Source organism: Nerophis ophidion, linkage group LG18 (genome assembly GCF_033978795.1).
Source record: "Nerophis ophidion isolate RoL-2023_Sa linkage group LG18, RoL_Noph_v1.0, whole genome shotgun sequence".
NCBI classification, from domain to species: domain Eukaryota; kingdom Metazoa; phylum Chordata; class Actinopteri; order Syngnathiformes; family Syngnathidae; genus Nerophis; species Nerophis ophidion.
The window spans coordinates 30608063-30621776 of NC_084628.1; the positions used below are offsets into that span (position 1 = coordinate 30608063).

A 13714-nucleotide genomic window follows, 5' to 3' on the forward strand; every position below is an offset into this window, starting at 1 on the left:
AAATATTGAGGAGTTCAGCACTGAGGATTTGTTCCACCTGTGACTTGTCCTTACCGGACACCAGCAGGGCCGAGTCATCCGCATACAGGAACAATTCACAGTGGCATGCTGATGGCATGTCATTTATGTATATTAGGAACAGTAAAGGTCCTAGTATACTGCCTTTGGGGATTCCACAGCTTACTGAGATGGGAGGGGACATGGTGTCGTTCACCTCTAACACCTGTTTCCTCCCCTCCAAGTAAGATTGCATCCAGCTCACACTCATGCTTGCACTAATGCTAGCACTCATGTTTGATGGCATGCACTCACTCATGCACGCACTCATGCTCACACTCATGCTTGCACTCATGCTTGCACTAATGCTAGCACTCATGTTTGCTGGCATGCACGCACTCATGCACGCACTCATGCTTGCACTAATGCTTGCACTCATGCTTGCACTAATGCTTGCACTCATGCCTGCTGTCATGCACACACTCATGCTTGCACTCATGCTTGCACTCATGCTCGCACTCATGCTTGCACTAATGCTCGCACTCATGCTTTCTGTCATGCACGCACTCATGCACGCACTCATGCTCGCACTCATGCTTGCTGTCATGCACACACTTATGCTGGCACTCATACAATAAGTACACACATTGCTACATAAAAACTACACAGTGCTGCATTAAAAGTACACACAGTGTTACATTAAAAGTACACACAATACTACATTAAATGTACACACATTGCTACATAAAAAGTACACAGAGTGCTACATTAGAAGTACACAGTGCTGAATTAAAAGTACAAATAATGCTACATTAAAAAGTACACAGAGTGCTACATTAAAAGTACACACAGTGAATGTGTATGTGTTGGTGTCATCAGGTGTGTGTGTTGGTGTCACCAGGTGTGGGTGTAGGTGTCACCAGGTGTGTGTGTGTTAGTGGTGTTGTGCAGCACTTTGTAAACATTTTGTTGTTTAAATGTGCTATATAAAGAAAGTGGATTGGATTGGATTGATTGGTGTCACCAGGTGTGTGTGTTGGTAGCACCATCTGTGTGTGTTAGCTTTGTCACTAGGTGTGTGTGTAGGAGTCACCAGGCATGTCTGTTGGTGTCACCAGGTGTGTGTGTGTGTGTTGGAGTCACCAGGTATGTGTGTAGGTGTCACCAGGTGTGTGTGTGTTGGTGTCACCAGGTATGTGTGTTGTTGTCACCAGGTGTGTGTGTTGGTGTCACCAGGTATGTGTGTTGTTGTCACCAGGTGTGTGTGTTGGTGTCACCAGGTGTGTGTGTTGGTGTCACCAGGTATGTGTGTTGTTGTCACCAGGTGTGTGTGTTGGTGTCACCAGGTATGTGTGTTGTTGTCACCAGGTGTGTGTGTTGGTGTCACCAGGTATGTGTGTTGTTGTCACCAGGTGTGTGTGTTGGTGTCACCAGGTGTGTGTGTTGGTGTCACCAGGTGTGTGTGTGTGTTGGTGTCACCAGGTATGTGTGTTGTTGTCACCAGGTGTGTGTATTGGTGTCACCAGGTGTGTGTGTTGGTGTCACCAGGTGTGTGTGTGTGTGTTGGTGGTGTCACCAGGCGTGTGTGTTTGAGTCACCAGGTGTGTGTGTTGGTGTCACCAGGTGTGTGTGTTGGTGTCACCAGGTGTGTGTGTGTGTGTTGGTGGTGTCACCAGGCGTGTGTGTTTGAGTCACCAGGTATGTGTGTTGGGGTCACCAGGTGTGTGTTGGTGGTGTCACCAGGTGTGTGTGTTGGTGGTGTCACCAGCCGTGTGTGTGCGTGTGTTGGTGGTGTCACCAGCCGTGTGTGTTGGTGTCACCAGCCGTGTGTGTTGGTGGTGTCACCGGGTGTGTGTGTGTGTGTGTTGATGGTGTCACCAGCCATGTGTGTTGGTGTCACCAGGTGTGTGTGTTGCTCTCACCAGGTGCGTGTGTTGGTGTCACCAGGTGCGTGTGTTGATGTCACCAGGTGTGTGTGTGTTGGTGTCACCAGGTGAGCTCCTGGAAAGATACGGAGAAAGAGGAGTTAGGATGGAAGCAGAGAACCTTGAAGAACGAGACCTCCATGGTGCTAGAAGGTCTAGAAGGAAACACAGGTTACTTCATCAGAGTCCGAGGCTTCAACAACATCGGCCAAGGTCCTGCCAGCGACACCGTCTCAGCCCACACCAGGAAAGCCCGTAAGTGGTCTGCCAAGATGGTGGCCTCAGCGTGAGGACACTCAGATGGTTCTCCTGATGGTTCTTTCGTGGTTCTCCTGATGATTCTCCTTATTATTCTCCTGATGGTTCCCCTGATGGTTGTTCTGTCCTTCTTCAGCTCCTTTGCAACCTCCAAGCAACCTGCTGTGGATCCAAGAGGGCAACAACGTGTCTTTAAGTTGGGACCCGGTCAAGGCCAAGGACAACGAGTCTGAAGTCATCGGGTACATGGTAACGACTTCTTGTAATCACACTTGGTCATGGTAACACAGAGCGGCGTAACACACAATACCTTAACGCGGTAAAATGGAATGTCGTGACAGGACTTCATGACATTCAATGTCGTAACACGAAATCTCATGACACAAAATGTTGAAACATGGGATCTAGTAACAGATTGATGTAACACAGAATGTCGTGACAAAGAAAGTCGTAACACAGAAAATGTAACAAGTTCAAATGTACTGTTGTGATGTAATTTTATTAAAGAGAATGGCATAATGAAATTTCAGGACACAGAATGATCTAACACGGAATAATGTCACACAGAGTATTGTAACACAGAATGTTGTAACACAGAGGACGTAAAACGGAAAAATGTCACACGGAATGATGTCACAAGGAATGATATAACACAGAATGTTGTAACGCAGATTAATGTAACACGGAATAATGTCACACAGAATATTGTAACACAGAATGTTGTAACAGAGTGACGTAAAACGGAATAATGTCACACAAAATTATGTCACACGGAATGATGTAACAGAATGTTGTAACACAGAATGTTGTAAAACAGATTGATGTAACACGGAATAATTTCACACGGAATGATGTCACACGGAATGATGTCACACGGAAGGATGTCACACGGAATAATGTAACACAGAATGTTGTAACACAGAATGTTGTAACAGTGACGTAACACGGAATAGTGTCACACGGAATAATGTCACACGGAATGGTGTCACACAATGTTGTAACACAGAGTAACGTAACACGGAATAGTGTCACATGGAATGATGTCACACAGAATGTTGTAACACGGAAGAGTGACGTAACACGGAATAGTGTCACACGGAATGATGTCACATGGAATGATGTAACAGAATGTTGTAACACAGAATGTTGTAACAGAGTGATGTAACACGGAATAGTGTCACATAATGTTGTAACACAGAGTGGCGTAACACGGAATAGTGTCACACGGAATGATGTCACACAGATTGTTGTAACACAGAGTGACGCAGAACGGAATATTTTCACATGGAATGATGTCACACGAAATGTTGTAACACAGAATGTTGTAACAGAGAGTGACGTAACACGGAATAATGTCACATGGAATGATGTCACGCGGAATGATGTAACACAGAATGTTGTAACACAGAATGTTGTAACACAGAATGTTGTAAAACAGAGTGACGTAACACAGATGTATTGCTTCTGAGGACTAAGTCCAACAGTCTTTGGTATTTGCAGGTGTTACTGGAGCAAGAGGGCAAAGGTCACCGCCAGGTGAGCCGCACCATCAACCCGTCCAGCGCACTTTCCCTTCCTGAGGGCGGCACCTACGTCATCCAGGTGCGAGTCCTCAGTGAGGGTGGGGAAGGAGCGTTGTGCTCACAAGTACGACTTGTCACGTCTTCTGGTGAGGAACTACTTTGTCAGCTTATTTTCATAGAAATATGTCCTCTTTTTAGAAGAACAAACGAAAAAAACACGATACGGGGAGTGACCAGGTGGGATCAGGACACTCATACTGATATCATATGGAGCTAGATGGGTATGGGCCTCTACTCCAGTCTCCAGTAGGATATGGGTAGTGACAAGGTTGTATCAGTACACATCTACTGATATCGTATGGGGCTGATGTCATTGTGGGAGTGACAAAGTGGTATCAGTACACTTTTACATATAACGTATGGGACTAGATGGGTATGGGCCACTACTCCAGTGTCCAGTACGATAGTGGGAGTGACAGAGTAATATCAGGACACTCCTACTGATATTGTATGAGACTAGATAGGTAGGGACCCAACTCCAGTCTCCAGTTTGATACGGGTAGAGACAAGGTGGTATCAGGAAACTCCTACTGATATTGTATGGGACTAGATGGGTATGGGCAGTACACAAGTCTCCAGTACGATAGGGGTAGTGACAAAGTGGTACCAGGACACTCCTACTGATATCGTATGGGACTAGATGGGTATGGACCACCACTTCAGTCTCCAGTACAATACGGGGAATGACAAGGTTGTATTAGGACACTCCGACTGATATCATATGGGAATAGATGGGCATGGGCCACTACTCCAGTCTCCAATATGATACGGTGAGTGACAAGGTGGTATCAGGACACTCCTACTGACATTGTATGGGACTAGATGGGTATGGCCACTAGTCCAGTCTCCAGTATGATACGGTGAGTGACAAGGTGGTATCAGGACACTCCTACTGACATTGTATGGGACTAGATGGGCATGGACCACTACTCCAGTCTCCAATATGATACGGTGAGTGACAAGGTGGTATCAGGACACTCCTACTGACATTGTATGGGACTAGATGGGTATGGCTACTAGTCCAGTCTCCAGTATGATACGGGGAGTGACAAAATGGGATCAGCACACTCCTACTGACATTGTATGGGACTAGATGGGTATGGACCACTACTCCGGTCTCCAGTACGATACGGGGAGTGACAAGGTGGTATCAGGACACTGCTACTGATATCGTATGGGACTAGATTGCTATGGGCCACTACTCAAGTCTCCAGTATAATACGGGTAGTGACAAAAATGTATTAGGACACTGCTACTGATATCGTATGGGACTACATGGATATGGGCAGTACACCAGTCTCCAGTACAATAGTGTGATTGACAAAGTGGTATCAGGACACATTTACTGATATAGTATGGGACTAGATGGTTATGGAGGCCACTACTTCAGTCTCCAGTATGATATTGGGAGTGACAAAGTGGTATCAGGACATGCTTACTGATATCGTAAGGGACTAGATGGGTGTAGACCACCATTACAGTCTCCTGTACGATACGGGGAGTGACAAGGTTGTATTAGAACACTCCTACTGATATCATATGGGACTAGATGGGCATGGGCCACCACTCCAGCCTCCAATATGATACAGGGAGTGACAATATGGTACCATGACACTCCTACTGATATCGTATGGGACTAGATGGGTATGGGCCACTACTCCAGTCTCCTGTATGATACGGGGAGTGACAAAGGGGTATCAGCACACTCCTACTGACATTGTATTGGACTAGATGGGTATGGACCACTACTCCAGTCTCCAGTACAATAAAGGGAGTGCCAAGGTGTTATCAGGACGCTCATACTGATATCGTATTGGAGTACATGGGTATGGGCAATACTCCAGTATCCAGTATGACACAAGGTGGTATCAGGACACTCTTACTGTTATTTTATCGGACTAGATGGGCATGGGCCACTACTCCAATCTGATACGGGGTGTGAGAGAGTATTATCAGGACACTCCTACTGATACCTAATGGGACTAGATGGGTTTGGGCAATACTGCAGTATCCAGTATGATACGGGGAGGGACAAGGTGGTATCAGGACACTCTTACTGGTATCGTATGGGACTAGATTGGTTTGGACCACCACGCCAGTCTCCAGTATGATACGGGGAGTGACAGAGTGATATCAGGACACTCCTACTAACTTACTAACGTGTGTGGTGGTCCCAGGTGTGCGGGTGAAGAGCGGCCATGTTTCTTTGCACGTGTGCAGAGACAAGCTGACGTGGACGATGCTGATCCTGCTCCTGGTGCCGTCAGCTTCCTGGTGAGACTTCCTGTCCTCCTTCCTGGGGGAGAAGAACTCGCTGGTCTTCTGCTTTGTGATTCCCGAGGACTTCTGGAAGAAACGGACGGTGTGGAGTACAAAAGCGCGGTTTGGTTTTTCCTCTTCCTCGCTGCTGTGGTGCTCGACGCGAGTGCGACCACGGACTTCTTCAACCTTTGGTACCTTCTCTCATGGACTCACTCCCAGACTGCCAGGTGTGGACAATCCCTGGAGATCTGCCAAGGATTAGCCCCCCCAAGACCACCTTTAGGTCAGAACTCTCAGTAATCCTTCTTTTTGGTACTCGCCCACCTTTTTCTACGCAACTACTTCCTGTTTTCTACTCCCAGACCAAAAGTTTGACTTCGTGGTTCGTCGGACGTGAGAAAGTAGTGAGAGTGAACCTCTGTAGCGCCCCCGCTGGCAAATAAATGTCATGTCTATTTTTAAATCGAGTGCTTTTCTTTATTACACAAATATGCAGTTGTTGTTTCTATTGTTTTTCTGGGTTTGTTTGGGAAGCATAGTTGCCTATTTGGGCTTGCTTTTCTGTCTGTGTAATAGTGTGTGGCCCTGAGAGTAACTAATATAAGTACAACATGAATGCAAGCTCCGGAGGGGCCGGCTTACATCTGGCTCCGGGAGGAAGTGAAGACAGAGTGGGAGCGGTGGTTGGCATGGGGGGCTGGGACGCCAGTCGAGGAAACAGCCCGAGTAGTCCTTGCAGCTGGGAGGCGAGGGGACCCATGTTCGCTGCCATCGCCGTCTGAAAATCTTCCTGTCGGGCGAGTCGTGATTCCTGGGCGCGCAGGATCTCTGTCAGTCGTTTAGCCTCTGCTGAGTCCATACTGGCCAGAGTATACTGTTAGGCCTTGGCAAGAATGAGAACTTAGGTGCAAATGGGAAATGATTGTAGAGGCTTTTATTCAACAATTTCTGAGAACTCTCTTCAGATAGACTGAGTAAAGTATAAACTCCAGACATGACACACTAGAATAAAAAACAAACGTAGCACAGGGGGAATAACTATAAACAGAAAATTCCTCCTGAGGGAGGAAAATAGGCGATAGTAAAATCTACCTTGATCTAAAAATAAAAAAAACAACAATCTACGATTAACTGCACCAAAAAAAAATCGCTCACGAAGAGGAGACTGAAAACTATAAACAGAACTACACTATAAAGGGCTAAAAAAAACTATAAATTAAAGGGCTCCAAGAGGATGGAAATTAGAAGGCAGAGCACTGTGAAGCTAGCTAAAAAAATGGATCAAAAAACTTGATCAAAATCCAAAATCACTCTTCTTCAAAGGGTACAAAGAAATCAAAGAATGAAGCAAGGCAATACTTAGCGACTTGGACAAGACTGTGGAAGCCGACGATATACTCTGGCAACGAGACAGGGAAAGACAAGGACTATATTACCCATTAATGGATTAACTTAAACAAGTTGAAAAACTTATTCGGGTGTTACCATTTAGTGGTCAATTGTACGGAATATGTACTGTACTGTGCCATCTACTAATAAAAGTTAAAATCAATCAATCATTGGGCACAATCAGGCAATCAGGTAAGACATCAGACAGGAAGAAGGGAAAGTGGCCTGAAACAAGAAGAGGATTAGGCTTTCAAAATAAAACAAGAAGTTTGCCAGACAACTCCAAAACAGGACTTCCCTCACCGCAGTTTGACAGTAACTAAATAAGTACAACATGAATGAAATTAACTTATATAAGTAAGACATGAATGAAAGTAACTAATATAATTACAACATGAATTAAAGTAACTAATATAAGTACAACATGAATGAAATTAACTAATATAAGTACGACATGAATGAAAGTAACTAATATAATTACAACATAAATGAAAGTACCTAATTTAAGTTAAACATAAATGAAAGTAACTATTATAAGTACAACATGAATGAAAGTAACTAATAGAAGTACAACATGAATGAAAGTAACTAATATAATTACAATATGAATGAAAGTAACTAATATAATTACAACATGAATGAAAGTAACTAATATAAGTACAACATGAATGAAAGTAACTAAGATAAGTACAACATGAATGAAAGTAACTAATATAATTAAATTATGAATGAAAGTTACTCATATAATTACAACATGAATGAAAGTAACTAATATAACTTCAACGTGAATGAAAGTAACTAATAGAAGTACAACATGAATGAAAGTAACTAATATAATTAAATTATGAATGAAAGTTACTAATATAATTACAACATGAATGAAAGTAACTAATATAACTTCAACATGAATGAAAGTAATTAATATGAGTACAACATGAATGAAAGTAACTAATAGAAGTACAACATGAATGAAAGTAACTAATATAATTAAATTATGAATGAAAGTTACTAATATAATTACAACATGAATGAAAGTAACTAATATAACTTCAACATGAATGAAAGTAATTAATATGAGTACAACATGAATGAAAGTAACTAATAGAAGTACAACATGAATGAAAGTAACTAATATAATTAAATTATGAATGAAAGTTACTCATATAATTACAACATGAATGAAAGTAACTAATATAACTTCAACGTGAATGAAAGTAACTAATAGAAGTACAACATGAATGAAAGTAACTAATATAATTAAATTATGAATGAAAGTTACTAATATAATTACAACATGAATGAAAGTAACTAATATAACTTCAACATGAATGAAAGTAATTAATATGAGTACAACATGAATGAAAGTAACTAATAGAAGTACAACATGAATGAAAGTAACTAATATAATTAAATTATGAATGAAAGTTACTAATATAATTACAACATGAATGAAAGTAACTAATATAACTTCAACATGAATGAAAGTAACTATAAGAAGTACAACATGAATGAAAGTAACTAATATAATTAAATTATGAATGAAAGTTACTCATATAATTACAACATGAATGAAAGTAACTAATATAACTTCAACGTGAATGAAAGTAACTAATAGAAGTACAACATGAATGAAAGTAACTAATATAATTAAATTATGAATGAAAGTTACTAATATAATTACAACATGAATGACAGTAACTAATATAACTTCAACATGAATGAAAGTAATTAATATGAGTACAACATGAATGAAAGTAACTGATAGAAGTACAACATGAATGAAAGTAACTAATACAATTAAATTATGAATGAAAGTTACTCATATAATTACAACATGAATGAAAGTAACTAATATAACTTCAACGTGAATGAAAGTAACTAATAGATGTACAACATGAATGAAAGTAACTAATATAATTAAATTATGAATGAAAGTTACTAATATAATTACAACATGAATGAAAGTAACTAATATAACTTCAACATGAATGAAAGTAATTAATATGAGTACAATATGAATGAAAGTAACTAATAGAAGTACAACATGAATGAAAGTAACTAATATAATTAAATTATGAATGAAAGTTACTCATATAATTACAACATGAATGAAAGTAACTAATATAACTTCAACGTGAATGAAAGTAACTAATAGAAATACAACATGAATGAAAGTAACTAATATAATTAAATTATGAATGAAAGTTACTAATATAATTACAACATGAATGAAAGTAACTAATATAACTTCAACATGAATGAAAGTAATTAATATGAGTACAACATGAATGAAAGTAACTAATAGAAGTACAACATGAATGAAAGTAACTAATATAATTAAATTATGAATGAAAGTTACTAATATAATTACAACATGAATGAAAGTAACTAATATAACTTCAACATGAAAGAAAGTAACTAATAGAAGTACAACATGAATGAAAGTAACTAATATAATTAAATTATGAATGAAAGTTACTCATATAATTACAACATGAATGAAATTAACTAATATAACTTCAACGTGAATGAAAGTAACTAATAGAAGTACAACATGAATGAAAGTAACTAATATAATTAAATTATGAATGAAAGTTACTAATATAATTACAACATGAATGAAAGTAACTAATATAACTTCAACATGAATGAAAGTAATTAATATGAGTACAACATGAATGAAAGTAACTAATAGAAGTACAACATGAGTGAAAGTAACTAATATAATTACATTATAAATAAAAATTACTAATATAATTACAACATGAATGAAAGTAACTAATATAACTTCAACATGAATGAAAGTAAGTAATATAATTACAACATGAATGAAAGTAAGTAATATAATTACAACATGAATGAAAGTAACTAATATAAATACCACATGAATGAAAGTAACTAATATAAGTACAACATAAATGAAAGTAACTAATATAATTACAACATGAATGAAAGTAACTAATATAAATACCACATGAATGAAAGTAACTAATATAAGTACAACATAAATGAAAGTAACTAATATAATTCCAACATGAATGAAAGTAAGTAATACAATTACATTATAAATAAAGAATTACTAATATAAGTACAACATGCTAACTAGCATGGGAATACGTCGGCGGCTACATCCAGCGGCCTGTGAAGCAGGGGAGTCTAGTAGCAGCGGGGGCCGTCTACGGAGCAGACGCCAGCGGTGTGATCGGAAACGCGGATGCCGAGCGGGGCTAAAAACAAAGCAGAAGGCTAATCCCCACAGAACACCACTTCCCTCCATCCTGCAGCCGCATTTAAATGGAAAATGCGAGACTACTGGTCTGGGTAAGGAGTCAGTTAAATTAGAACAAGTTTTTTCTGCTTTGAGTGTTTCAGAGTTGGACATGTGTCCTACCGAGGTGGCTAACCATGATGTGTGCAGTTTATCAAAGCAACAAACAAACAATCGGAAAATCCCCGTTACTGAGGTGGCTAACCATGATGCGTGCAGTTTATCAAAGCAACAATCAAACAATCGGAAAATTCCTGTCGTATCAATTCCTAGATATGGTCGTAACTACACTAAATGCACTGGGCATAATAAACACAACATTATTAATATTGCTACTACGGATAATTTGATCAAAAACTCCCTAAAACAGCCCACTACCTATAATATAGGTTTTTTAAACATAAGATCATTGTCTCCCAAAACGTTATTAGTTAATGATATTATCAGAGACAAAAATCTTAACGTCATCGGTCTCAGCGAAACCTGGCTTAAACCAAACGACTTTTTTGCGCTAAATGAGGCATGTCCTCCTAACTTTACACATGCACATATTGCCCGTCCGCTTAAAAGGGGTGGAGGGGTCGCACTAATATACAACGAAAACTTTAACCTTAGTCCTAACATAAATAATAAATATAAATCGTTTGAGGTGCTTACTATGAAGTCTGTCACACCGCTGCCTCTACACCTGGCTGTTATCTACCGCCCCCCAGGGCCCTATTCGGACTTTATCAATGAATTCTCAGAGTTCGTTGCTGATCTAGTGACACACGCCGATAATATAATCATAATGGGGGACTTTAATATCCATATGAATACCCCATCGGACCCACCGTGCGTAGCGCTCCAGACTGTAATTGATAGCTGTGGTCTCACACAAATAATAAATGAACCCACGCATCGCAACGGTAATACGATAGACCTAGTGCTTGTCAGGGGTATCACCGTCTCCAAAGTTACGATACTCCCGTATACTAAAGTATTGTCCGATCATTACCTTATAAAATTCGAGGTTCGGACGCATGTTCGTCAAACTAATAATAATAATAACTGCTATAGCAGCCGCAACATTAATACGGCCACAACGACAACTCTTGCTGACCTACTGCCCTCGGTAATGGCACCATTCCCAAAGTATGTGGGCTCTATTGATAACCTCACTAACAACTTTAACGACACCCTGCGCGAAACCATTGATAACATAGCACCGCTAAAGTTAAAAAAGGCTCCAAAAAAGCGCACCCCGTGGTTTACAGAAGAAACTAGGGCTCAGAAATTATTATGTAGAAAGCTGGAACGCAAATGGCGCACGACTAAACTTGAGGTGCACCATCAAGCGTGCAGTGATGGTTTATTAACTTATAAACGCATGCTTACCTTAGCTAAAGCTAAATATTACTCAAATCTCATCCACCGTAATAAAAACGATCCTAAATTTTTGTTTAGTACGGTAGCATCGCTAACCCAACAAGGGACCCCTTCCAGTAGCTCAACCCACTCAGCTGATGACTTTATGCAATTCTTTAGTAAGAAAATTGAAGTCATTAGAAAGGAGATTAAAGACAATGCGTCCCAGCTACAACGGGGTTCTATTAACACTGATACGATGGTATATACGGCGGATACTGCCCTCCAAAATAGTTTCTCTCGTTTTGAGGAAATAACATTAGAGGAATTGTTACAACGTGTAAATGGAATAAAACAGACAACATGCTTACTTGACCATCTTCCTGGGAAACTGATCAAGGAGCTCTTTGTATTATTAGGTCCATCAGTGCTAAATATTATAAACTTATCACTCTCCTCGGGCACTGTTCCCCTAGCATTCAAAAAAGCGGTTATTCATCCTCTTCTTAAAAGACCTAACCTCGATCCTGACCTCATGGTAAACTACCGACCGGTGTCTCACCTTCCCTTTATTTCAAAAATCCTTGAAAAAATTGTTGCGGAGCAGTTAAATGAACACTTAGCGTCTAACAATCTATGTGAAACCTTTCAATCCGGTTTCAGGGCAAATCACTCCACGGAGACAGCCCTCGCAAAAATGACTAATGATCTATTGCTAACGATGGATTCCGATGCGTCATCTATGTTGCTGCTCCTCGATCTTAGCGCTGCTTTCGATACCGTCGATCATAATATTTTATTAGAACGTATCAAAACACGAATTGGTATGTCAGACTTAGCCCTGTCTTGGTTTAACTCTTATCTTACTGATAGGATGCAGTGTGTCTCCCATAACAATGTGACCTCGGACATCAGCATAACAGCTTTCACTGTTATGCTGATGACACCCAACTCTACATGCCCCTAAAGCTGACCAACACGCCGGATTGTAGTCTGCTGGAGGCGTGTCTTAATGAAATTAAAGAATGGATGTCCGCTAACTTTTTGCAACTCAAGGCCAAAAAAACGGAAATGCTGATTATTGGTCCTGCTAGACACCGAACTCTATTTAATAATACAACTCTAACATTTGACAACCAAATAATTAAACAAGGCGACACGGTAAAGAATCTGGGTATTATCTTCGACCCAACTCTCTCCTTTGAGGCACACATTAAAAGCGTTACTAAAACGGCTTTCTTTCATCTCCGTAATATCGCTAAAATTCGCTCCATTCTGTCCACTAAAGACGCTGAGATCATTATCCATGCGTTTGTTACGTCTCGTCTCGACTACTGTAACGTATTATTTTCGGGTCTCCCCATGTCTAGCATTAAAAGATTACAGTTGGTACAAAATGCGGCTGCTAGACTTTTGACAAGAACAAGAACGTTTGATCACATTACGCCTGTACTGGCTCACCTGCACTGGCTTCCTGTGCACTTAAGATGTGACTTTAAGGTTTTACTACTTACGTATAAAATACTACACGGTCTAGCTCCATCCTATCTTGCCGATTGTATTGTACCATATGTCCCGGCAAGAAATCTGCGTTCAAAAGACTCCGGCTTATTAGTGATTCCCAAAGCCCAAAAAAAGTCTGCGGGCTATAGAGCGTTTTCCGTTCGGGCTCCAGTACTCTGGAA

General features: G+C 40.2%; 1 protein-coding gene across 1 annotated transcript in view; it reads left to right on the forward strand.

Moving 5' to 3' along the window:
- LOC133537107 (contactin-5-like) overlaps positions 1–6488 on the forward strand; it is a 125080-nt gene extending 118592 nt beyond the window's left edge. The window contains exons 21-24 of the mRNA XM_061877972.1: positions 1991–2177; positions 2317–2429; positions 3681–3849; positions 5941–6488. Coding sequence (XP_061733956.1) covers positions 1991–2177; positions 2317–2429; positions 3681–3849; positions 5941–6041 — 570 coding nt within the window. The 3' untranslated portion in view covers positions 6042–6488. The remainder of the gene's footprint in view (positions 1–1990; positions 2178–2316; positions 2430–3680; positions 3850–5940) is intronic.
- The last annotated feature ends 7226 nt before the right edge of the window (positions 6489–13714 follow it).